The sequence below is a fragment of the Calidris pugnax genome, unplaced genomic scaffold (genome assembly GCF_001431845.1).
Source record: "Calidris pugnax isolate Ruff unplaced genomic scaffold, ASM143184v1 scaffold50, whole genome shotgun sequence".
In the NCBI taxonomy this organism is placed as follows: Eukaryota; Metazoa; Chordata; class Aves; order Charadriiformes; family Scolopacidae; genus Calidris; species Calidris pugnax.
In genome coordinates, this window is record NW_015090780.1 from 2,111,066 (window position 1) to 2,133,610 (window position 22,545).

The 22,545-nt window shown below is 44.7% G+C and overlaps 1 protein-coding gene across 1 annotated transcript in view; it reads left to right on the forward strand.

Moving 5' to 3' along the window:
• The window catches only part of LOC106895463 (peroxidasin homolog), a 48,147-nt gene that overhangs the window by 862 nt on the left and 24,740 nt on the right, over positions 1-22,545 (forward strand). Inside the window, exons 2-4 of the mRNA XM_014954899.1 lie at positions 12,752-12,823; positions 20,802-20,873; positions 21,131-21,202. Coding sequence (XP_014810385.1) covers positions 12,752-12,823; positions 20,802-20,873; positions 21,131-21,202 — 216 coding nt within the window. The remainder of the gene's footprint in view (positions 1-12,751; positions 12,824-20,801; positions 20,874-21,130; positions 21,203-22,545) is intronic.

The window sequence follows — 22,545 nt, forward strand, 5'->3', positions numbered from 1 at the left end:
TGCACTAACAAAATACTTCCCTTTGTGCTACTCTTAGCTGACCCCTTGGTTTGAAAGACCTCTTTTGCAAATAGTAGGAAAGACGTCAAAAATTTATCTTTATACTCATTGTCCTTCAACTGCTGCCAGTTGTAGAAGTTCTCGGACTTTTTCAGCACTACTTTGAGAAGCTTTTCCCTGGAACAAACCAAATTTAGTCTCAGCCAGCACATTTCTCCTGTGAGCATCTCTCCTGTGAGCATCTCACTGATATTGCTAATGTGTTCTCTCTGCCGGCAGCCCAAGGAAGGGGTTGTGGGCAGGACCCTGGTGTCCCAGTTGCTGCCACCCAGATCTGCTGTGGTGGATGGAGACCACAGAGGTTCTGGCGTGAGGGGCACACAGGGAAATGCCTCCACTTGCTCCAGCTGCCAGAGCTGTGCTGTTGGGGAAACTGGTGGCAACTGGGCTACTTGGGGGTCGCCCTGCCATGGGGCAGATCAGAACCTGGACTTGCTCTCAAGTGGTGAAACTGGGCAGAACTGTCTGGTGTGTTCCAAACTGGGCAGTGGTTATCTGCTCTTACAGCAACCTGCAGAGCCTGACTCTCCAAATTGTCCCTAAACTTCCCCCCGCCTTGTTCCCTCGTATCTTGAAATACTAAAATGTTTAAAATGCCCCTATACTATTTGATTTTAGCAAAATAACTTGCTTCTCCTCGTTTAAACGTAGATTTTATTGGGGCAAAAGCTTGTTTCGTTGGCTGAACTGGGCTATTTCTGAGCTTAGTAAAGCTTAATTTCTGTTCTCTGTATTTGAAATGAGACATTTACTGTCACACTGGGTAGCCTGAGCATGTTTCTGGTAAACATTCTTTGAATTTGGGAAATTTACTGTGGTTGCCAACTTTTTTTCAGTACTGGAATGGTGGATTTCTCCATGCCCTCTGGCAACAGCGCACTTCATTCTTGCTGTGCTGCAAGGGATAAAAAAACCTTACTCTGGTCCATGGCTTGTCCTTGCAGCTTTAGTAAAATTCCAGGTAGTATCTTCTTATAATGTAAGTGACATTTAGTTCTCTGTAAAACTCAATCTAGAAAGGTGACCAGCTTTCCCAGTGCAGTGCATACAGTCATCCTAATTCTCTCTCCCCTGCTCTAACTAGTTTGCATCTCCACTGCTTGTAAATGGTCCATGTTTTGCCTCCTTAACCATCGGGAATGCTGGTTTATTTATTTTAAGGTGATAGCCTTGAATGGGAGACAGGGTTTTAAAACATTAACTAAAGGGTATAAGTGTGAGATATAAAAGTATTACTATTCCAAAATGAGATGACTGCCTTTGTAGACCAGTATTTTTTAAGGATATTTATCTGGTTTTTTTCCTGTCTTTTGTACCGCCTGCATAATTATAAGCAAAACTCATACTGATGAGCAGAGAATCTCCATAGATACAAAGACATGTGAGCCTGGTAAGTGTTCTCTCTTGGCAGATCATGTGCCTTTGGATGGTGTGTGGCAAGGAAAAATCCTGACTTTCTGGCTATCTTGAAGATCTAATGTATGTAAATGTATTTGCCAGCCAGCATCCCATTGTATCTGTTATAAATAGCATTTAAATAATTAAAGTTTTTTCAATAGTGAAAGATCAAAGAATGCTTCTTAACCAAGCCCCTGACTACTCCAGCTTTTTGGTATGTTAATCTTTCTCCTGGGAGGATGGTTGTGTCAGAGGGAGCATCCAGAATTATAGCAGGAATAGTCTTGACCATGGATTTATTCTGTGAGAATAACGCCAGGGGGATCAGCAGAAGACAGTCTTGGAGAATCAAGGGTCACAAATGTTAAACTGAGCTTATAGAAAGGTACACAGTTTATATTTGAGAAGGCTTTGTCTGTGGGTGTAGGGGGGAGAGGAAATTCTGCAGTTCAGGCTTTTGTCTGTACAGAAAAAGCCCCCACTTTTCTAATTAATACAACCCTATTTCTTTCCTCGATTTTTAAGTACTAGTTTTCTGGTTTCTATCTGAACTCTACAAACCAGACTTATTTGGAAAGCAACAATTGTGGCAAAGTCACAGATCCCTTGAGAAATAAAGTACCTGTTGGAGAGGGAGCTCCTGGCTGAGCCCATTCGAACAGAAAAAGGGGAGGAAAAGGGCGTGTAAGGCTTGGAGCCTCCAAACCAGCTCTTTCTGATAGAGCCAGAAGATCTGCCCTGTGATTCTGAAGTAGTTTATCCTGCATTTAAAGGTGGCTTTAAGATGCACTAACAAAATACTTCCCTTTGTGCTACTCTTAGCTGACCCCTTGGTTTGAAAGACCTCTTTTGCAAATAGTAGGAAAGACGTCAAAAATTTATCTTTATACTCATTGTCCTTCAACTGCTGCCAGTTGTAGAAGTTCTCGGACTTTTTCAGCACTACTTTGAGAAGCTTTTCCCTGGAACAAACCAAATTTAGTCTCAGCCAGCACATTTCTCCTGTGAGCATCTCTCCTGTGAGCATCTCACTGATATTGCTAATGTGTTCTCTCTGCCGGCAGCCCAAGGAAGGGGTTGTGGGCAGGACCCTGGTGTCCCAGTTGCTGCCACCCAGATCTGCTGTGGTGGATGGAGACCACAGAGGTTCTGGCGTGAGGGGCACACAGGGAAATGCCTCCACTTGCTCCAGCTGCCAGAGCTGTGCTGTTGGGGAAACTGGTGGCAACTGGGCTACTTGGGGGTCGCCCTGCCATGGGGCAGATCAGAACCTGGACTTGCTCTCAAGTGGTGAAACTGGGCAGAACTGTCTGGTGTGTTCCAAACTGGGCAGTGGTTATCTGCTCTTACAGCAACCTGCAGAGCCTGACTCTCCAAATTGTCCCTAAACTTCCCCCCGCCTTGTTCCCTCGTATCTTGAAATACTAAAATGTTTAAAATGCCCCTATACTATTTGATTTTAGCAAAATAACTTGCTTCTCCTCGTTTAAACGTAGATTTTATTGGGGCAAAAGCTTGTTTCGTTGGCTGAACTGGGCTATTTCTGAGCTTAGTAAAGCTTAATTTCTGTTCTCTGTATTTGAAATGAGACATTTACTGTCACACTGGGTAGCCTGAGCATGTTTCTGGTAAACATTCTTTGAATTTGGGAAATTTACTGTGGTTGCCAACTTTTTTTCAGTACTGGAATGGTGGATTTCTCCATGCCCTCTGGCAACTGCACACTTCATTCTTGCTGTGCTGCAAGGGATAAAAAAACCTTACTCTGGTCCATGGCTTGTCCTTGCAGCTTTAGTAAAATTCCAGGTAGTATCTTCTTATAATGTAAGTGCAAACTGACTGGGCAGTGGTTATCTGCTCTTACAGCAACCTGCAGTGCCTGACTCTCCAAATTGTCCCTAAACTTCCCCCCGCCTTGTTCCCTCGTATCTTGAAATACTAAAATGTTTAAAATGCCCCTATACTCTTTGATTTTAGCAAAATAACTTGCTTCTCCTCGTTTAAACGTAGATTTTATTGGGGCAAAAGCTTGTTTCGTTGGCTAAACTGGGATATTTCTGTTCTCTATATTTGAAATGAGACATTTACTGTCACACTGGGTAGCCTGAGCGTGTTTCTGGTAAACATTCTTTGAATTTGGGAAATTTACTGTGGTTGCCAACTTTTTTTCAGTACTGGAATGGTGGATTTCTCCATGCCCTCTGGCAACAGCGCACTTCATTCTTGCTGTGCTGCAAGGGATAAAAAAACCTTACTCTGGTCAGTGGCTTGTCCTTGCCATGGCTTTAGTAAAATTCCAGGTAGTATCTTCTTATAATGTAAGTGACATTTAGTTCTCTGTACAACTCAATCTAGTAAAGTGACCAGCTTTCCCAGTGCAGTGCATACAGTCACCAGTGGCTTGTCCTTGCCATGGCTTTAGTAAAATTCCAGGTAGTATCTTCTTATAATGTAAGTGACATTTAGTTCTCTGTACAACTCAATCTAGTAAAGTGACCAGCTTTCCCAGTGCAGTGCAAACTGGGATATTTCTGTTCTCTATATTTGAAATGAGACATTTACTGTCACACTGGAACTGGGCTATTTCTGAGCTTAGTAAAGCTTAATTTCTGTTCTCTGTATTTGAAATGAGACATTTACTGTCACACTGGGTAGCCTGAGCATGTTTCTGGTAAACATTCTTTGAATTTGGGAAATTTACTGTGGTTGCCAACTTTTTTTCAGTACTGGAATGGTGGATTTCTCCATGCCCTCTGGCAACTGCACACTTCATTCTTGCTGTGCTGCAAGGGATAAAAAAACCTTACTCTGGTCCATGGCTTGTCCTTGCAGCTTTAGTAAAATTCCAGGTAGTATCTTCTTATAATGTAAGTGACATTTAGTTCTCTGTAAAACTCAATCTAGAAAGGTGACCAGCTTTCCCAGTGCAGTGCATACAGTCATCCTAATTCTCTCTCCCCTGCTCTAACTAGTTTGCATCTCCACTGCTTGTAAATGGTCCATGTTTTGCCTCCTTAACCATCGGGAATGCTGGTTTATTTATTTTAAGGTGATAGCCTTGAATGGGAGACAGGGTTTTAAAACATTAACTAAAGGGTATAAGTGTGAGATATAAAAGTATTACTATTCCAAAATGAGATGACTGCCTTTGTAGACCAGTATTTTTTAAGGATATTTATCTGGTTTTTTTCCTGTCTTTTGTACCGCCTGCATAATTATAAGCAAAACTCATACTGATGAGCAGAGAATCTCCATAGATACAAAGACATGTGAGCCTGGTAAGTGTTCTCTCTTGGCAGATCATGTGCCTTTGGATGGTGTGTGGCAAGGAAAAATCCTGACTTTCTGGCTATCTTGAAGATCTAATGTATGTAAATGTATTTGCCAGCCAGCATCCCATTGTATCTGTTATAAATAGCATTTAAATAATTAAAGTTTTTTCAATAGTGAAAGATCAAAGAATGCTTCTTAACCAAGCCCCTGACTACTCCAGCTTTTTGGTATGTTAATCTTTCTCCTGGGAGGATGGTTGTGTCAGAGGGAGCATCCAGAATTATAGCAGGAATAGTCTTGACCATGGATTTATTCTAAGTAGAAAATGTGGGACTGTGATATTTTCCACATTTGCCCTTTGGTACGATGGGACCGAGTCTGTGTCTGTGGATACAAACCCCAACCCGAGGCTCCAGCTCGGTTCCCTTGCAGAACAGCTGCACTTTCCAGATGGAGTTTGCTTTGAAGTTGGGAGTTTGGGACTTTCTGACCTCCAGGACTCTGTACCACCCTCTCTCTAACAATCCTTGAAGAGTGGGGAAGTCTTGTAGCCGGCACATGCTGTGCTTCAATAAGCCCCGTTGGCAGATGGTCCCCTCGGGGCTGTCGCCAGCTGGCGTAACGTGGAGCAGCCCATTGCCTTCTCCCAGCGATGCTGGGGTTGGCATGGAACCAGTTCCAGGATTGATGAGCTGTTACTGGCTCCTCTTGGGTCGCCGTTTCCCTCCTCCCTTCCCAGTCCCAGCTGGGTGCAGCTGAGGATCTGGCCCAATGTCCGCTTTTAGCAATAGACTATTTGTCTTGGGTAATGAAGTCTGTTCACTTTATCCCGAGCAGAGGAGAGGATGGCAGGAATGGCTACACATGTACAGATAAGTGAGCTATAAAAATTCATGGTGTATAACTGCAAACGTATTTTGGCTGCTGTCTCTTCGACTGGAACATGATTATCCAGATGTGATCTGCTGGTTACCGCTGGGATTCAAGCGGTTCTTTTCGCCAGCAGCCCAAAGAAGGGAACAGCTGTGAAACATAGAGGCAGAAAATTTTCAATAGGTCTTTAACCTTCGAAGTCATTTGTTCTGCAGCGTGACATTTAAAACAATAAACTTTGAAATGTGTGGGCATGAGTAGAAGAAATCTATGGAAAGAAGTTCCCCTCTGGCTGGCAGCTAATGGATTGCAATCCAATTATCTGTGGGTTATTCTCCTTTCTGCATTATGCGGAGCACATAATGAATGAGCCCTTCCAGAGAAGCATCGCTGAGGGCACAAGCTGGGCACAGTATCTGGGATCTGAACTCATTCACTGGCATGAACTGGAGGTGACCCAGTTGTTCACGGACCTGGTTGCTAATTGGGCAGGGGAAGCATGGCCAGCTTGGCAAGTGTTGTTTCCCTTCATCCTTGTGCTGCTTGTTTGGTGGCCTCTCGGTTCCTCTCATCCTTCCACAGGTCATTGCGCTGCAGGAGGACGGGCTGTAGCTCTCCTGCTCTGTCTTGAGGAGCATAGTGTTGAGAAGGAACGTTATACATTTGTTGGGGAAAGGTTTACTGAGCAACTGAGTTCTTGGAAATGCTGTTCCCGTTGTGGTCTCTGTCGTGTGCTTTGGGTTGAAGAATGGATTACTCATTTCCTCTGCGTGCGATAGACTTATGTGCAGCCATTAAACGCACACCCACACACTCTGGATGTGCCAGGTGTGATCTCTTCCTGACTTCTTTCTCTCTAGGATTTAATCCTCATTAAACCTTTTAGAGGTGACCAAAGTCTTCCGTATGTTCTGTTTCTACACGTCCCTCCATCGGAAGGAAAATGGGGAGGGAAGGTATTTAAAAGGTATTTTCCTTCCTAGAAACATTCCAGCATCTTTTAATGAAAACATCCTAACTCTTGGGATCGTAGCTACCTCAAGTGTTTAGAAATCAGTTCACAGGTCTTCATCATCTGGTTCTCACTTGAGTATTTGCATTTTCACTAACCTCACCACATCCTTCTCCCCATAGGTGTACTAGGATTTTTTTCCTGTGCTCTTTAAGGAGAAGTCAGTATTTTTTGGTGAAAGAATGTGTGTATTCTGCGTAAGGACTTAAATGGTCATGCTGTTACAAAAGAAAAAAAAGCTGATACTTGTGCCACACAAAATTTTATATTAAAGAAAACCCCAGTAGTTCATTTAAGCTGGCATGGTGCTAATGGTTCTTGGACTCAAAAGTAAATATGTCTTTACACTGGGAATTTTTCTTGTACTCCCTCCAGATGAGGGTCAGAACACACATCTGGAGGAGGGAAAGTTGTCTTCATTTGATGTGGGCAATATCTTAAATAGATGGTGCAAAGGAAACATGCATTATGTTAAGAGAGTCCTGCTCCTTGCTGACACAAATACCCCAGAATAGACTTAGCTGGTTTGATTAGGATCAGGCCCTAATCTCCATCCCCACTGCTAATACGTAATAGCTGAAATTAGCTAAGAGTGATGAGGTCAACAGTTTTCTGTGTAATTTCCATACTTGAATATGTGTCCAGGGCCAAAACTCTGTTTTGGAGGTTTTCTTTGCTCCTACCTTTACTGGCAAGAGTTGAAGGGATGTTCTGTGGCCATCAATGAAATGATTCCACCAGGGAAGAAGGACCAGCAGATCCCTCCTGCCCTGGCACTGCCTTCGGGGCCAGGCTGTGAAGCACAACATTGATGCCAGCACAGAAAAGGTGGGACCAAAATAGCCTGGTACCTTGACTGCTAAATTTCCATCCTGCCCCCAGCTTGTGTGGAGGGAGCCCTTTTGAAAACCTGACCCCTTTTTGTGGGAGGTGAAATCTGAAAACAGCTGGCCTCAGGAATGCCTGTGGGGTAATTCCTTAATTAAAATCTAGTGTGCCCATCCCTACAACTTTAAAATGTAAGCAGTGTGGCAGCGTAGCAGAGAACAACAGCCTGTTCTGCATCTGCTTGCTCTTCAGTATTTCATCCGCAGTTGTATCATCTGGTTAATTAGTATTTCCATGCTGAACGTATTTTCCTTCCTCTTCGCTCTTCGAACAGTTAAATCTTGATGTCTTAAGCTGGTGCACCCCAAAATAGCCAGGACTTGGAAGAACCCCCAGCCCTGAGCCTCCCTGTGGTCTCCTCAGCTGTCTCACGGAGACGGCGATGCTCAGCTGGCCATGTAGGGATGGGGAGACGAAGGCTGTCATTTATTAAAGCCATTTGGGGACTCGTGTGTGTGTGTGTGAGGGACATTCCTGAGTTGGGGAGCCGATGACAGTGGGTTTGGAAGACTTCATTTCTATCTCAGCAAGGCTGTTTTCCCTTCCTGCCAGTTGTGGAGCTCTTTGGCAGGATGGGGAAACCTGCAGAGCTGACTCTGATGTTCTGCTGATAAGAGAGATAATCATCGTTCTGATCAATGCTCTGGCTCTTATATAGGGGAAACTTGACTTTAAAATTGCATTTAAAATGTCTTTCACCCCCTCCCTTCCCCAGGAAACACTGGGAGGAGCCTCAGTGTCTTATCTCTGTCAAACCACCTTTACTCTCTGCCTCTTCCTTGGTAGCAATGGGGAGGTTGCCACTTACTCAACCAGTTCTGGGTGAAATGGTCCAGAACTGCCAGCATCATTGCTGTGCACAGTGTTTTTAACACAAAAGATGCTTCAGTGAAACAAACCCAGTAATTTCCATGGAACTGGAGTAAAATACCTCTTGTAGCTAATTATCTGCTTAGTTAACATAGTAATACATGATTCTGTAAAAGCTTAAATAGATTAAATAGAAGTGGAAGCTTCTTCTAAAAGCCATTGATTGCTTTGTATGCTAATCACTGTGAATTATTTAACACAATGCTTTCAGGAATGGTTGTTCTGATAGCAGCTGAGAGGATCAGAAAGATTCAAGTCTCATTCTGTAAAGACCTGTTTCCTCATCCATTTGCGAATTCGGGCATTTTTTGGTAAACCTCTGTATGGGGGTTAAGAGTTTCCAGAGTCAGCCAAGGTGAGTTATTCCAATAGCAGATCCTAGATTATCCAGCTGGGTTCCCTGTCAAAGCTACGGTTCTTTGGGATGAGGGTTTGGTGAGATTTTCTGCTGAGCCAGTCGAGCTGGTATTTATTGTCCAGAGGGATCAGTATTCCGTGATGCAGAACAGCTGCTGTCCCAGACCTCCAGGAACTCTGTATGTGAAGGTAGAAAAGGATGTGAGATCCTTGAGCAGCAGCTATTCCTTTTGTTCCTTGTGGAAAGATATCTTGTAATCCCAGACAGCTGGCTTGAAAACGTGGGGGAGAGTCAAATCACAAGGGGTTTTATTTTTTTTCCCCCCGTTTTGCTAATTCCAAGGTGGAAAGGAGCAGGCGGGAGTGAGGGAGCCCAGCTGCTGGTCCCTGTAGCAGCTGGAATTGGCTGGCACGGGAGAAGCCGTGTGGTGGGTCCCCCTAAAAAAGCACACTTGTTAGCGAAAAGAAACGTAAAGTTTCCAGAGCGAATGCCCTGGGAAGAGAGAGAAACCAGCGTTTCTGTGTAAGAGGGGACAAACTCTGTGGGGAATGTTCTCAATCCCATACACGAGAGCCAGGAATGTCCTAGAGCAGCCCTACACAGCGGTCGTTACTGGCTACACTTCTGGCTGAAGGAAAACATAATGGAGGAGCCAAAGTCTTTTTTTTAAATGCAGTAGTAAGAAGGAAGGTGTGGGTTCCTCTCTGCCTCCAGGGGCTTTCTTTGCTCTGCAGGGACATCCACACTAAGCTGCTTCTTTACTGCTTTCTTGGGTATAGGAGGCAAAATAGTCTACTCCATCCTTCTGCCTCCAGGATCCACACTACCTAAACTATGTGTGGCTAATGCCTGTCTCACTGCACTCCACCTGAGGGTCTTAATAGCCTTGCTTTTTAGGAAAAAATATATATATCTGAATCTGCAGTTTTAGTCAGTGACTCTTTACCCTTTTCTATTTGGAGCGATGTTCTGACCTAGGTATTGTATCTGTGGCTAAATAAGCCATTTCAGTTCTTTTCATTGTCATGTTTTCTCAACTTCAGATCATTCCCATTGGTTTCCTCTAGATTCTCTCCAGTTAATCCACATGATTTCTTGAAATGAAGTGCTCGGAGTAGACATGCACTGTTTCAGATCCCTGTTTTTTTGTCTGTGGGGAAAGCTGTTGCCTTTGTGTGATGGAGAGCAAACCAGAAAGTGAGCTTTCCAAAGGAGGGCAAGACATCTAGGGTCCAGGGACTCATTTAAAGGTCTTATCTGGAATAGAAACCAGAAGAAAAATAAAGATATTTCATTAAAGTAATAAGCTAAGCTTTATGATATGTTCCTTGGGGATGGTGTAGGGGAAAAGCTCCTGCATGAAACCAGGCTCCCATTACTTGCTCAGCAGCAGGAAATACCAGGAGGCATCTCTCCTTCCCTGCACGTCTCCGCAGCTGAGGAGCTCCTGGGGAGCGGAGGAGCTTGTGTTTTATTTTTCTGGGGTTTCAGAGGTGTTTTCAGTCTCCTGTGGTCCTGGGCTTTGCTTTTTGTTTCAGCTGTGGGAGCCGTGGACTTATGTGTGGATGCTGGGGTGTGAAGGATGGCAGTTGTCTTTGTTCATTAAAATAGTCTGATTATTTTTTTTTTATCCCCCCACCTGCAGCCTGTGACCCAAAGTGATATTTTACACCTCGCTGCCTGCTTCCTGCTGCCTTCCACGAGCATCAACAGCTTCAGCCTTGACCCTTGTGTATTTCTTCCATTTATTTGTTATGTTCCCTATTACCTGTAGCCAGCTGCCTGGACTAATTACACAGCTTTTTACAGCCCCCCCGGGGCAGGCAAAGTTGGTGTCTGTGCATTACAGTGTATAAATCAAGTTTGCATTTCTTCACCTTTTTTTCATGGTCTAGTCTTTCCTCATTTCCTTTTAATGGGGCTGCAGAGAACACTCTGCACGTTGTGCTGTCACCTTTGCCAGTGTGTAATTGTATTTGGCTTTATGGTGTCAGCCATTGCCTTGAAAAATCCCCCCCCAGATATCCTCAAATTCTCATCCTCGGGGGAGGGGGTGTGTGTGTAACACCTTCCAACAAGAAGAGCGAGAAACACGCATTTGAAGCAATCCAAGTAAAGCCCAACACACCCCAAAATGTCAAAGGTAAAGTTACTGTTAAAAACTGCAATTCCAGAAGGTGATCCTTGGGGAGTGCAGTTTGCAGAGGACAAATGGTGCTTGTGAATTACAATTCCAACACTTTTTTTTTTTTTTTTTTAAACATTGAAGTTTAATTCCTTCCTGCCCTCTAACTCTTCTCTGTGCCACACTTGCTACGAAGAAAGGGTAGAGACCTCTCCCTACATTAGGCTTCTCTCTCCTTTGTTCAGAGTTGAAAAGTTGCAGAAAGGAGAAAACAGAACAGAAAAGGTAACTTCCTCTGGTGTGTGTTCTGTTGCATTCAGTGATGACAAAGGAGTAAAAAGGCAGAGATTTAATATTTCTGTGTAACTTGAGGTAAAAACGCTTTGCGTTTTCTGCCCTTAAAAGTAAGAAAATCTAGTGGGGATCTTTTCACATAAAATAACTACTTTTGCAAACTGTTAAGCTAAAGAAACATTACATCTTAAGATAAAATCAGCTTTACTTACTGTGTATCCTCTTCTCAAGTACTTGCTCAGAGACGTTTCAGCCCCTTTGGATACTCACTGTCAGTTTGAGTTTACAGCTACCTGCAATGAATGTACCTCTTTCTAATCTTAATTTCATAGGAATGCAAATCTTGTTGATGCCTGTTCTAAAAATAAGTGTTGAACTTGCGGCTATTTGTAGAATTGTTGTTTTAAACTCTGCCTCCAAGTGCTCTGCAATTTACCACCAGAATGATGGGCAATTCAGCATATTCCTGTGTTTTTATCTCTTAAAGCAAACACCCTTAAAAGGCTGCCTTAAACAGAGAAATAGCTGTTTATTCTCTAAATGTGACAGATCAGGCAGAGTAGGAGGAGAAAAAGAAAAAAAACCAAACAAAAACAGCTTCATTGTTGTGCTTTGGATAGAAACTAGCAGCAAAAAACCATTTGTCAGTCTTTTGCGAATTGTTATAATACAGTGGACCGTGGAAGGTTCCAAATCAATGCACATTCCCTATAGAAGTGTTTCTACTTGGTTAACCGGGTTAAACCACTTAGCTCTTATTTTATTATCTCATTAGCAATCAAAAATCCATGTTTTAGGGCTCCGAGTCGATGTAGTTACATGGACGGCCCTTGAAATTTGCCAGAATCCCCTGGACTCCACTAATTCTAATTGAAGTTGGCACAGATTTGAAGTGCAGGCAGCGATAAGCTGTTCTGATTCTTGGACCATTGCAGAGCAGAATGTGAAATGCTTATTATATGAGGTTATTTGATCAGATTTAACCGTTTTAGGGCACAGATAATTTTGCTAGGGAACTGAAAAATGGGCCCACATGATGAGGTGCATTCCTCTGCAAATCAGTATGAGACACAAGCACAATTGCACGTGAACTTGGGGGATTGAGCAGCAGACCTTGACCGGTGTTCGTGGAGAGGATCACTTGAGTCCTTTTAGACTTGTTTGCTATGAAATTAAAATTAATTTTGTAAGAATAAGCTTGTCCTAGCTGTTGGCTGACTTTGCAGACAAGAGGAGACCCCAGCCATTGTCCCCACTCCTTCTCCACCCCCTTCCCTGGTCTTTGTCTCCATTTTTGACCGGTGTTCGTGGAGAGGATCACTTGAGTCCTTTTAGACTTGTTTGCTATGAAATTAAAATTAATTTTGTAAGAATAAGCTTGTCCTAGCTGTTGGCTGACTTTGCAGACAAGAGGAGACCCCAGCCATTGTCCCCACTCCTTCTCCACCCCCTTCCCTGGTCTTTGTCTCCATTTCTCCAGTTCACGTAGGGCTGGTGTGACACTCTCCCAGCAGCCTTCCTCCCTTCCTGCCAGGGATGATGCTGAGTGCTAATGGCTTGTTCATGTCACGAGTGCAATGATTGTGTTTTCTGCTTTTAGGGATTTACGCTTCAACCACATCAAGGAGATACAACCTGGAGCCTTCAGAAGACTGAAGAACCTCAACACGCTGTAAGTTCCTCTCGGTGATCCTTCAGTAAGGATAATCAATTTTTTACCTATGTTCTATCCCCTAGAATGGCTGAAAGATGGCCTTGGACTTTTAGTTATTTCAGCCAAGTTGTGCGTATCCAACTAACGCTTCAAAATTCTCTCTGGTCTACCCTGGATTATGTTTCTTACTCTTTTTTAACTCTGGTGTATTTTACTAATTTTCATTTTGGCAATTAACCTGTCTTTTTTTAAAAAAATTAAAAATTCTGATCCATACTGCCACTGCCTGAGGATGTTTCAGCAGATATGGCTTTAGAGGAGCCCATAAAAGCAGTTCTGGCCTGGGACTAAGATAGCAGAGGGGTGCATTAAAATCTTCTTCCTTTCTATTCCTTTCTGTTCAACCTGGAGAAGAGAAGGCTCCAGAGAGATCTTAGAGCAGCCTTTCAGTACCTAAAGGGGGTACAGGAGAGATGGGGAGGGGAGCCATAGGACGAGAGCCAATGGTTTTAAAGTGAAAGAGGGGAGATTGAGATGAGATATTAGGAAGAAATTCTTTGCTGTGAGGGTGGTGAGAGCCTGGCCCAGGTTGCCCAGAGAAGCTGTGGCTGCCCCATCCCTGGAGGGGTTCAAGGCCAGGTTAGATGGGACTTGGAGCAACCTGGTCTGGTGGGAGGTGTCCCTGCCCAGGGCAGGGGGTGGAACTGGATGATCTTTAAGGTCCCTTCCAACCCAAACCATTCTATGATTCTATGACCTTCTCAAATGCATAAACCACGTGAGTTACTCGATGTGACTTTGGCTGAAGCGAGAGTCCATCCTTCCAAATACCATCTCATCCTTAAGCCCTGCCCCAGAATAAATGCCTGTGTTTATCCTACTGCAGGTAGGAACGGGAGTAGAAAGCAGTTCCTTCACCCCTGCATCCCAGCCAGGGCAGGGGTGCTCCCATTGGTGTGATGTGCTGCTCTAACAAGCTTCTCACTCTGCTCAAAGGCAACAGTGGGAGCCTTTGCTGCTTCTTGCCGCTGTAAGGCTGAGGGTTTGAAGACAGCTATGAGTAGTACATCCTCACCGTGTAGCCAAGAAGTTGAAAACAAACCAAGTCCCAAATGAGGAACAGAAGCTCTGTCGGCACAGCACCGTGCTGGATGTAATTGGCTTGTTGGGACTCAGATCTGATTATCTGAGCTGTAACACGGCGCTAACAGCCATAGGAATTCCAGGTCCAAGCTCAAATCTCTCTGCAAGGCAAACCAGCTTGCTTGGGAACCTGCTCTGTGCACCAGGCGTTCGTATTTCCTGGGTTTGTGCTTTAATGGTCCCAAATGGGAAGAGAAAGTCCAGATTGTTTTTTTGTGTCTCTCTTTGAGAGCTCTGAAGTCCCTGATCCTGTAAAGACAGCAGTGCTGAAAGAAGGGGCAATAAGACATTCAGTCAGTTTTAAGTTGTAGAAAGAGTGGGAATCCAGCAGGACTTTATCCTTGAGACCTGTTCAAGAGCTATCTTTTAAAAATCAACATTTGCAAAAGATTGTTCTGCTGTGTGTGTGGGGCTGGTTGGCCAGGCCATGACTCCAGGATGTTTCGAAGTACCCTGGTGCTCACAGCACTGGTAGAGAGGTAGAAAACTTTATTGCCAATGAAGCTGTTCATCCAGAGCACAAAAACAACCCATGTTAGTCCATTAAGCCACCACATGGTACTTAATTACCAAAAATAATAGAGAGAAAGGATACTTTGGATGGATTTCTGTCATTTGAGATAGGGTGATAAACGCGCCTAAAATATCTAGAGAGAGAATAGAGTCTGAGTCCGTGGGGTTTTACCTTATCATAAAGCTCTGCTGAGGCATCTTGATCTCCAGACCTGCTCTTCCACCCCTGAAGCTCTCCTGAGTGGAGAAGACAAACCGTTCCAAGTGATGTCATCCCTGTGTGAGGCAGACAGATGTTTGGCAGGCGGCTCGGCAGGACCGCCAGGCTAGTTCCAGCCGAGCCCTGGGGAATCAGAGGATGCTGGCAGGGCTTCACTTGGAGAGATGCTCCACCCAACCTGTGGAGCTTTGTAAGAGATCCCAGTTCCTGCCCTGCCAGTGCCTTGCTCTGGGCAGTTCCCTCACATCTGCAAGGCTTCTGCTTCTCTCTCTCTGACTCCTGCCTCTCTGCTGAAAGCTCGATGTAGATACACAGCCTGGCTGAGATGGAAAGACCTGTCTAAAATAGCTGTTTATACTCCATGAATTTGTCCAAGTCTTTTTGTTTTCTGTCTCCACGCCCTCCTGGAAAGGGACCTCAAAGACAGCAAGTCCATGAACAGATACTAAAGGGAACAGGCACGAATGTACCCCTCTAACATCCTTAACATGGATGCTGGGGCAATAAGAGGAATGGTGGGCAGATGCTGTCCTGCTTTCCCTAAATACTGTCCTGTGATGATATTCCATCGGAGCTGGAATACTGGACTAGGTGAAACACTGCTCTAACAAAATGCTGCATTTTCCTATTTGATCTGGAAATCAACTGGTTTTGCAAAGGAAACCTTTCCATTTAGATAGTACTTCATATGCTTGGTTGTATTTCCAGGTTTGGCCAGAAAACTGAAAAATCAGTTATTTTCACCCTCGTAGTAGTTAACTCCCACGGATGAGGAGCTTGATAAGTGAATGAAAGCGCATGAGACCTCGCACTCGGAAAGCAAATTTCTCTCCAGGAACTGTGGGTTGTCCAATTCCCACATCAAAACTGATAAGAGCTGAAGAATTTGCTGATGTTTCTTAGATAGTAAACTTTTGCCTGAGGACTCATATAGGTCTTAGAGTGATAAAGAGAATAAATCCTTTAAAATCCCTGAGAGACCCGCTGGGAAAGTTTGGCCAGAATATTTGAAGCAAGAGGTTTGGAGGACAGAATAGCTCAGGTTCTGTATGCAGAGCTCTGAGCTTGTAGCTCGCTGCCATGGGACTTAAAAAAAATGTTATTTAATTGAATAAATGCTTTTAGAACAGCCTTTTCCTGCAGTCCATTGGCCTGGCAGAGGAAGGGCAGCAGATTCTGGTGAAGCTTCTCTTCTGCACGTCTTTTTGGGCAGGATGGCTGTAGTATGTCCATGTTTGACAGTTGATAAACCACCCTGATAAGGAAACCTTTGTAGCCTGTGTTGGATGTGGGGATGTGGGCTGGGAAACTGATGGAAGAGGAACCTGCCTTGGATGTCTGGTGGGGCTTTTTTGACAGCTCAAAGCTTCCCCTGGCTCTTTCTCTTCTGTTCTCTTCCTGGTGTGGGAGATTTGATAAATTACAGAGCACTGCTTTCAAATTAAACACAGGAGCTCCGTTTGTTTGTGGAAGAGAGATACGCTCGTTTTATTTTTCTGGCTGGTGACTCCTGGTGCAGCACCGCAGGTAATGAGCAATTATCCTAATTTCTGCACCTCTGGGGCCTTGCCGGTCGGCTCCCTGCAATGTTGTGTGCATTGGAGAAGTCCTCTTGGACTAGAAGTCTTAGAGTTGAAGGTTTCCTCATCCCTTCCTCTTGCCTCTTCGTTCCCATGCAGATGTTGATGTCAGGATCTCCTTTGTATATTTTTAAACTGTTAATATGTCCCCTTGGTAAAAACAAAAATAGGGTAGCAGGGAGAAGGAGGGGGAAAATCTCTTGTATGCCATCCACAGAATACCCACAGCTCCTCGACAGATGTTTGGCTTGAGTTTGCCAACACCAGCCGCATTTAGCCCAACATTAGCTCACAGCAGATGGAGGACTGGGGAGGAAGGCAAACACGTTGCGAGCCTGTGGTGAGGCACAGCAGCTCATTGCTTTCCAGTTTTTGCTCCTTTAGGTCATCTTTGGGTGGGGATGGATGACGACACCCCTGCGTGGCTGTCCCCTTACGTGTTCCTGCAGGAGATCAGTACCCTGCCACGTTGACCCAGCTGGTCGCTTGCTGTATTTTCAAACCAAGGCCAGCCCAACCAAATGGTTGCTGATACTTGAGTCTCTCCCACATTGTCTATAGCAATGTCCAGCCCTGGGACAAAAGCACTATATCTTAACTTCCCCATGTCTGTGACATGGGCACCCTAGAGAATTGGGACTCTGTGGAGACCACATCATGGTACGTGCTTCTGCTTGTACCTATGCCCTTGCTCACCTCTTATTTCTTTTTCTGCTGAGTCAAGAGGAAAAGGCACTTTTCTGCAGCCCTGCTTCAGGTGCTGCTTGTAAAGGGTTTCAGGGTGAATGACGGGAGTAATGTGGAGGCTCTGTCTTCAACCTTCTAGTAGCTCTTGAGAGAACAGTTCCTGCCAGCAAGGAGGGGATGTAGGAGCCTGCTTGGATCTCAGAATAAAAGTTTCCCCCTCAAATATGGGAAATGGCTTTTCCAGATCATTCTGTCAACAAGGGGGAATGCACAGCTGAACGTTAACCTCACTTTTTCTCCCCTTTTAAATACACTACATGATGATTTCTATTAACGGTGGGAAGGAAAAAAAAAAGCTGTTATGTCACAACGACTGTAGCATGTGGTTTGTCAAACAAAAAGAGGAAGGAGAACACGTTTTGAGTCTGGATTCTGTGCTGTCACATCATTTAATACATTCTTCAAAACAGAAAACGACTCATTTAATGCAACTTAAGCCTGTGCTTGGCAGCCCAGAGAGAGGGTGGGGAAGGAGAAGGGAGGGGCGGTCAGGACATAAAACCTAAAGGAAACTGCATGTAAAATGTTCTCTCAGTGAATCTGGGCCGGATCTCATGGTGCTTGTGTATCTCAAACATCCTAGAAGAATTTTTCAGGAATAAAGCCTGTATGATTGAGTCCACATACTCATTTGGAGCCCAGTTCACCAGCTGGCACGAAGGGGAACGCCATACCATTCTGCTATCTCTTGATAAGCTCTGGGAAACATGCTTCTGATACTTTAAATTTAACTTGTTTTGCTAAAGGGTATCCTGAAGACATGCATCAATAATGATCTTTCCAGCTTCTGTCTGCCAGAGTGTTTATTCCCAGCAGATCTGGTCAGCAGTAGATCTCAGCATTCAGTTGTCTTTAACATTAGCAGGAATTTGGGCAGTTTGCTATTGATTGCAGCCGGGATCAGTATCCAGGTCATGCCAGGATTTTGCAGAGTCCTTTGGCTGGGTGAATTGCCCAGGAGTTGAGAGCAGACAGCTGTGCACAAGCCAGAAAGTCTTTCTAGGAGCCAGATGTGCTGTCTTGTCTATGGATTTCTCTGAAAGCAGCGTTTTGGAATACGTGGGCTATGATGGACTTCATAAAGTATCTCACTTTTGAGTGTTTTCCAGAACATGTCCTCCTATTACAATGGGGAATCCTGAGACAGGAAACAGAGATGGCTTCTTCCATACACTTTTTAACCTTTAATCGGGCAATGAACGCATTTTTAAGTATCAGACGATGAGATAAGAGGCTTGTGTACTACATGCCATCTGAACTTCCACAACTTGTCTTATTTGGCTGGGATCACTGATTACATCCCCTTGAACTGTCCTAAACAGCCAAGATAAAAAAAAAAAAAAAAAAAAGACTAGGTTAGTGCAGTCAGACAACATGTTACAATTTGAAAGCCCCCCTGAACTTCAGTCCTGGTCCAAACTCATTGCGTTAAAGATAAAGGGTCATGAAGGAGTGCAGACCATGGTGGTGCTGTCAGTGTCACCCTGCCTCCGGGATGTCACCTGGTTGTTGTCTCCTGCCCCCGGTGAAGCGATGCCAGTTGCCTGGCAGGGTGTTCACATCTGTGGGAATGACATGGGAGCTGGCACCCGTCTGTCAGCCCATGTGGCATCCTCAGAAGTAGAGCCAAGGGTCAGATAAAGGAGAACAAGCTGCCTCCATCCTCCCCTGGCTGGAGATGAAAGCGGGCAGGGGAGGAAACACGCACGGTTGGTGCCTGTGTTGTCTTTGTCCTGGGGGTAAATAGACAAAGCCCCTCTCCCGCGCTGCTCTCGAGCAGTTATTTCCAGTCCTTGGGTGTTCAATCCTCAAATAAACCTTTGGGTTGGTGTTCAGGGGCTGTATTTCCACTCGGCGTATCTGGCTGTCAAAGCAGGAGCGTGTGTTCCAAGGACTTGACATCATTTTTGCATCCTTATGAGTGAATTCGGGTTGTTTAACCTCAGCCATCGAGCCATTGGTTCCAGCTGTGCAGAAACTTTCCAGCAACTTTCTGCCTTAACCTCTTCGAGCTGCTGGTCTGCATCCGTGATGGCAGGGTGGGCCATCAGAATCAGGAGAGGATGGGCAAATCAAGGGTAGTGAGATTTTTCTCAAGACCTTAGTGTTCCGACTTTCAAAGGTTTCTTTGCATTCAAGTTTCTTACATGCCTTTTGGACCCTTCATGTAATACTCTGCCTGAGAACAAGGTGGTGGAAAGTTGGTGTGACTCAGGTGCCCGGTGGCAACCTGTGAAGCAGCCATAATATGTTTCCAACAACTTTTATCTTTGCATCCCTGAGGCATTTGATTTTATCTTCTTTTCCCACACATTTTCTTCCGTTTTTTTTTCCCCATGTCTTTTGTCTCCATCCTTTACCTGCACAAACTGTTCTTCCCAGGAAGAGACCTTTCCTTTGTTTTTATTCCCCATGTCTTTTGTCTCCATCGTTTACCTGCATGAACTGTTCTTCCCAGGAAGAGACCTTTCCTTGTAGCACCAGAGGCTTTTCTCCAGCAAAGTGGGAGCAAAGATTGGCCTTTACTGCTGGGAAAGTGCTGAATTGTCTTCTCACCTGCTGTCTGGTGGCAGATCGTTTCTGAGGAGCATGGCTAGGACAAAAAGGAGCTTGTAAAATAGAAAATGCACATCTAATACACATGTTGAATTTGACCCAACATAGTAAGGTCTGGCTGCTTGCAGAGGGAATAGCAGTTTTTCCTACAACACTAGGAAAACAAATCTTTGCAGTACATGGTCACAGCTCTCCTCTCCATCCCTATCTCCATCTAGGAATTTTAAAACTAAGTGTGGCCAGTGAAATCCCTGCTCTGAGCCATTGGGCTGTCAGCTCCACCAGCTCTGCAGCCACAGCCAGGTTTGCCAGATATGAACATCCCAGAGAAGGACCCACAGGAGTGTGGTTGGGCAGCCACGATGAATAGTTAAACCTCGTCTATTACAGAGCTATTTATAAGTGATTTATTTATTTTTCTTGGTGTTGAGCTTGGCAGTGGGTGCAGAAGAGGCTTTTGTAGCGTTCAGCTGCGTGGTTACCACAGTGTGGTCATGACAAGGTTGAGCTGTGTTTCTGGTCATGGGCACCAGCCAACATTTGCATGCACAGTCATGGCAACTACACATACAAGTGGGAGATTGCTTGCCAATGCGATGCTGTCCATGGGTTTTGCATTAAAATCTGGCAGAAGGTTCTCTAGATCGAGAGAGGCTGCCTCTGAATAGCCTCATGAGTCAGATCTGTATGTATTTATTTTTCATTTGCACATATTTGTATACAAAGTGACCAGAACAAAGCGTTACTGTTTTATAACTCCTATAACTCCACTGTGAACTGATGTTTTAAACTGCATTTGTGTTCTTAAAAACTGGCTCTGGGTGCCCCTGCTCACGTGTTGAAGACAACCGTGCACCTCCAGAAGCCACTGGGGTTGTACAAGAGTGGCAGCAGTGATTTAATTTCCCCCTCCCCTCCACTTCCTCCTGCCCGTCTCCTTTCCCTCATCCTTTCCCGGCCAAAATTGTAACTTTGGCTGAAAACCACTGGAACAAAAGGTAAAGAAAAGTCCTTGAACATCATACATTTTGGAAGCACTTGGCACCTCTGGGCAAGAAACCATCTCATTGACTTCGCTGGGGTCAGTATCCAAGCTTTGATCTGCTGACCCCTTTAAATCTTAAACTCTGTGAAACGTGGGCTCAGGATATTTCAGTGGATGTCCAGGCACAGAAATGCCACAAGTCTCAGACGTGCTGAATTCACTGGTTGTGTTTTTCTTTCTTGATTTGAACAGGCTGCTGAACAACAATCAAATAAAACAAATTGTGAGAAGATCCTTTGAAGATCTGGAGAACCTGAAATACCTGTGAGTTGGTAGCTCAGTAGTTTTCTTAACCTCTTTGAAATTTAACAACCCACTTTTAGTGTTTGCCAGTCAAAGGTGTATTTTATGTGCTCAGCGTTTCTGGATGTTCGTGTCACAGCCATGAAACATCACCCTTGAATCTCATCAGCAAGCTTTGCTCTGGGCTGAGGTTCACAGCTGTTTTCCTGTGTCTCTCTAAAACACAACTGCTGATCAGTTACCCTAATACTTTTTTTTTCTTTCTCTCCTTTTGAAAGCTACCTTTATAAAAATGAAATTCAGAGCATCCAGCAACATGCCTTCAACGGGCTTCGTTCTCTGGAACAGCTGTGAGTACAAACGAGCCTTGTTTGTTGCTGAGTGTGATGTGTGTGATGTGTGCAAGAGCTGATTTATGGGCTCCTCTAACCCGAGTGCTGTGTTTCCAGTAGTGGAGAGTACCAGATGCTTAGCAAGGAGCAGGATGAGGCTTCTACTGTTTTCTCATCCAGCTTTGCAAGACTTCACTGGCTTCGTTTGAAAGCAGCTGGTCCCAGTACTGATCTTGGTTAGTTAATGCTGAGGTGTCTTCCTACTGATGTCCCGTATGTTTTCTCCTGGTCCTCAACCTCTGGAGTGTAGGAAGAGACCAGAGGCTCTGATTCCCTTTAGGTCCAAGGACCTTACGATGGGAGGAGACAGGTCTGTAGGATGGTTTGAAGCAGAAGGCAGATGGGCTGCTGTGTGTATGTTTGCTGGGACTCCTGGAGCAGGATCTGGCCCTTTGCTGGAACTGAAGGTGCTGGTGGAGTTTCTTTCTCATCCAAACCTTTGCCGAAAGTGAATGGATGAAGGGCAAGCTGAGAGTTGGGCAGTGGGGTATCTGTGGGAGCCAGGGTGGTGCTTACATGCTGTAAAGCATCTGGAAACTGCAATGGGGGGAAAATGATGGATCCAAACAAAGTAATGACCTTCCCTCCAAGCTGCGTGGCACTCTGGGATGGAAGGAGCCTCCCATGTTTTCCTGGCAGCTGGATCCCATCACAGGGACACTCTGGCAGTCCTTATTTGCTCCCCTTTCTGTGTGTTGCAAATCCGTGCTGTTTATTCAATCAAAAGGGGTTTGTTTTTTGACTCTCTGTGCTCCACGCTCAAGGTGAGATGGGTAGACTGAGGTCTGACTCTTCTAAAGCTTCTTGCTAAATCGGGATTGGATTTTTTCATGCTGGGGTTGTGACATATTATGTGTGTGTGCGTAAATACATGTGTACATACAGGGAGAGTGTGAGCATGGATGTTTGAAATATAACATTTATTTGCATCACTGGAGAACTGGGGCCAAAGGTGAAACCGTTCTACTTCATGGATTGTGCCAAATGACAGCATTTATAGGGCTGGAATGTAGCGCAGGATTTTGCTGTAAAGTGTTTGAAATACAAAGGGGTAGGATTCAGCTCATTCTCCAGAAATGTTTGAAATATAACATTTATTTGCATCACTGGAGAACTGGGGCCAAAGGTGAAACCGTTCTACTTCATGGATTGTGCCAAATGACAGCATTTATAGGGCTGGAATGTAGCGCAGGATTTTGCTGTAAAAGGGGTAGGATTCAGCTCATTCTCCAGAAGTGGACAGAGTATAAAGGGAAGTTTCAGGCGAGTTTAATAATAGGTGTGCTACCTTGTGTGCAAGG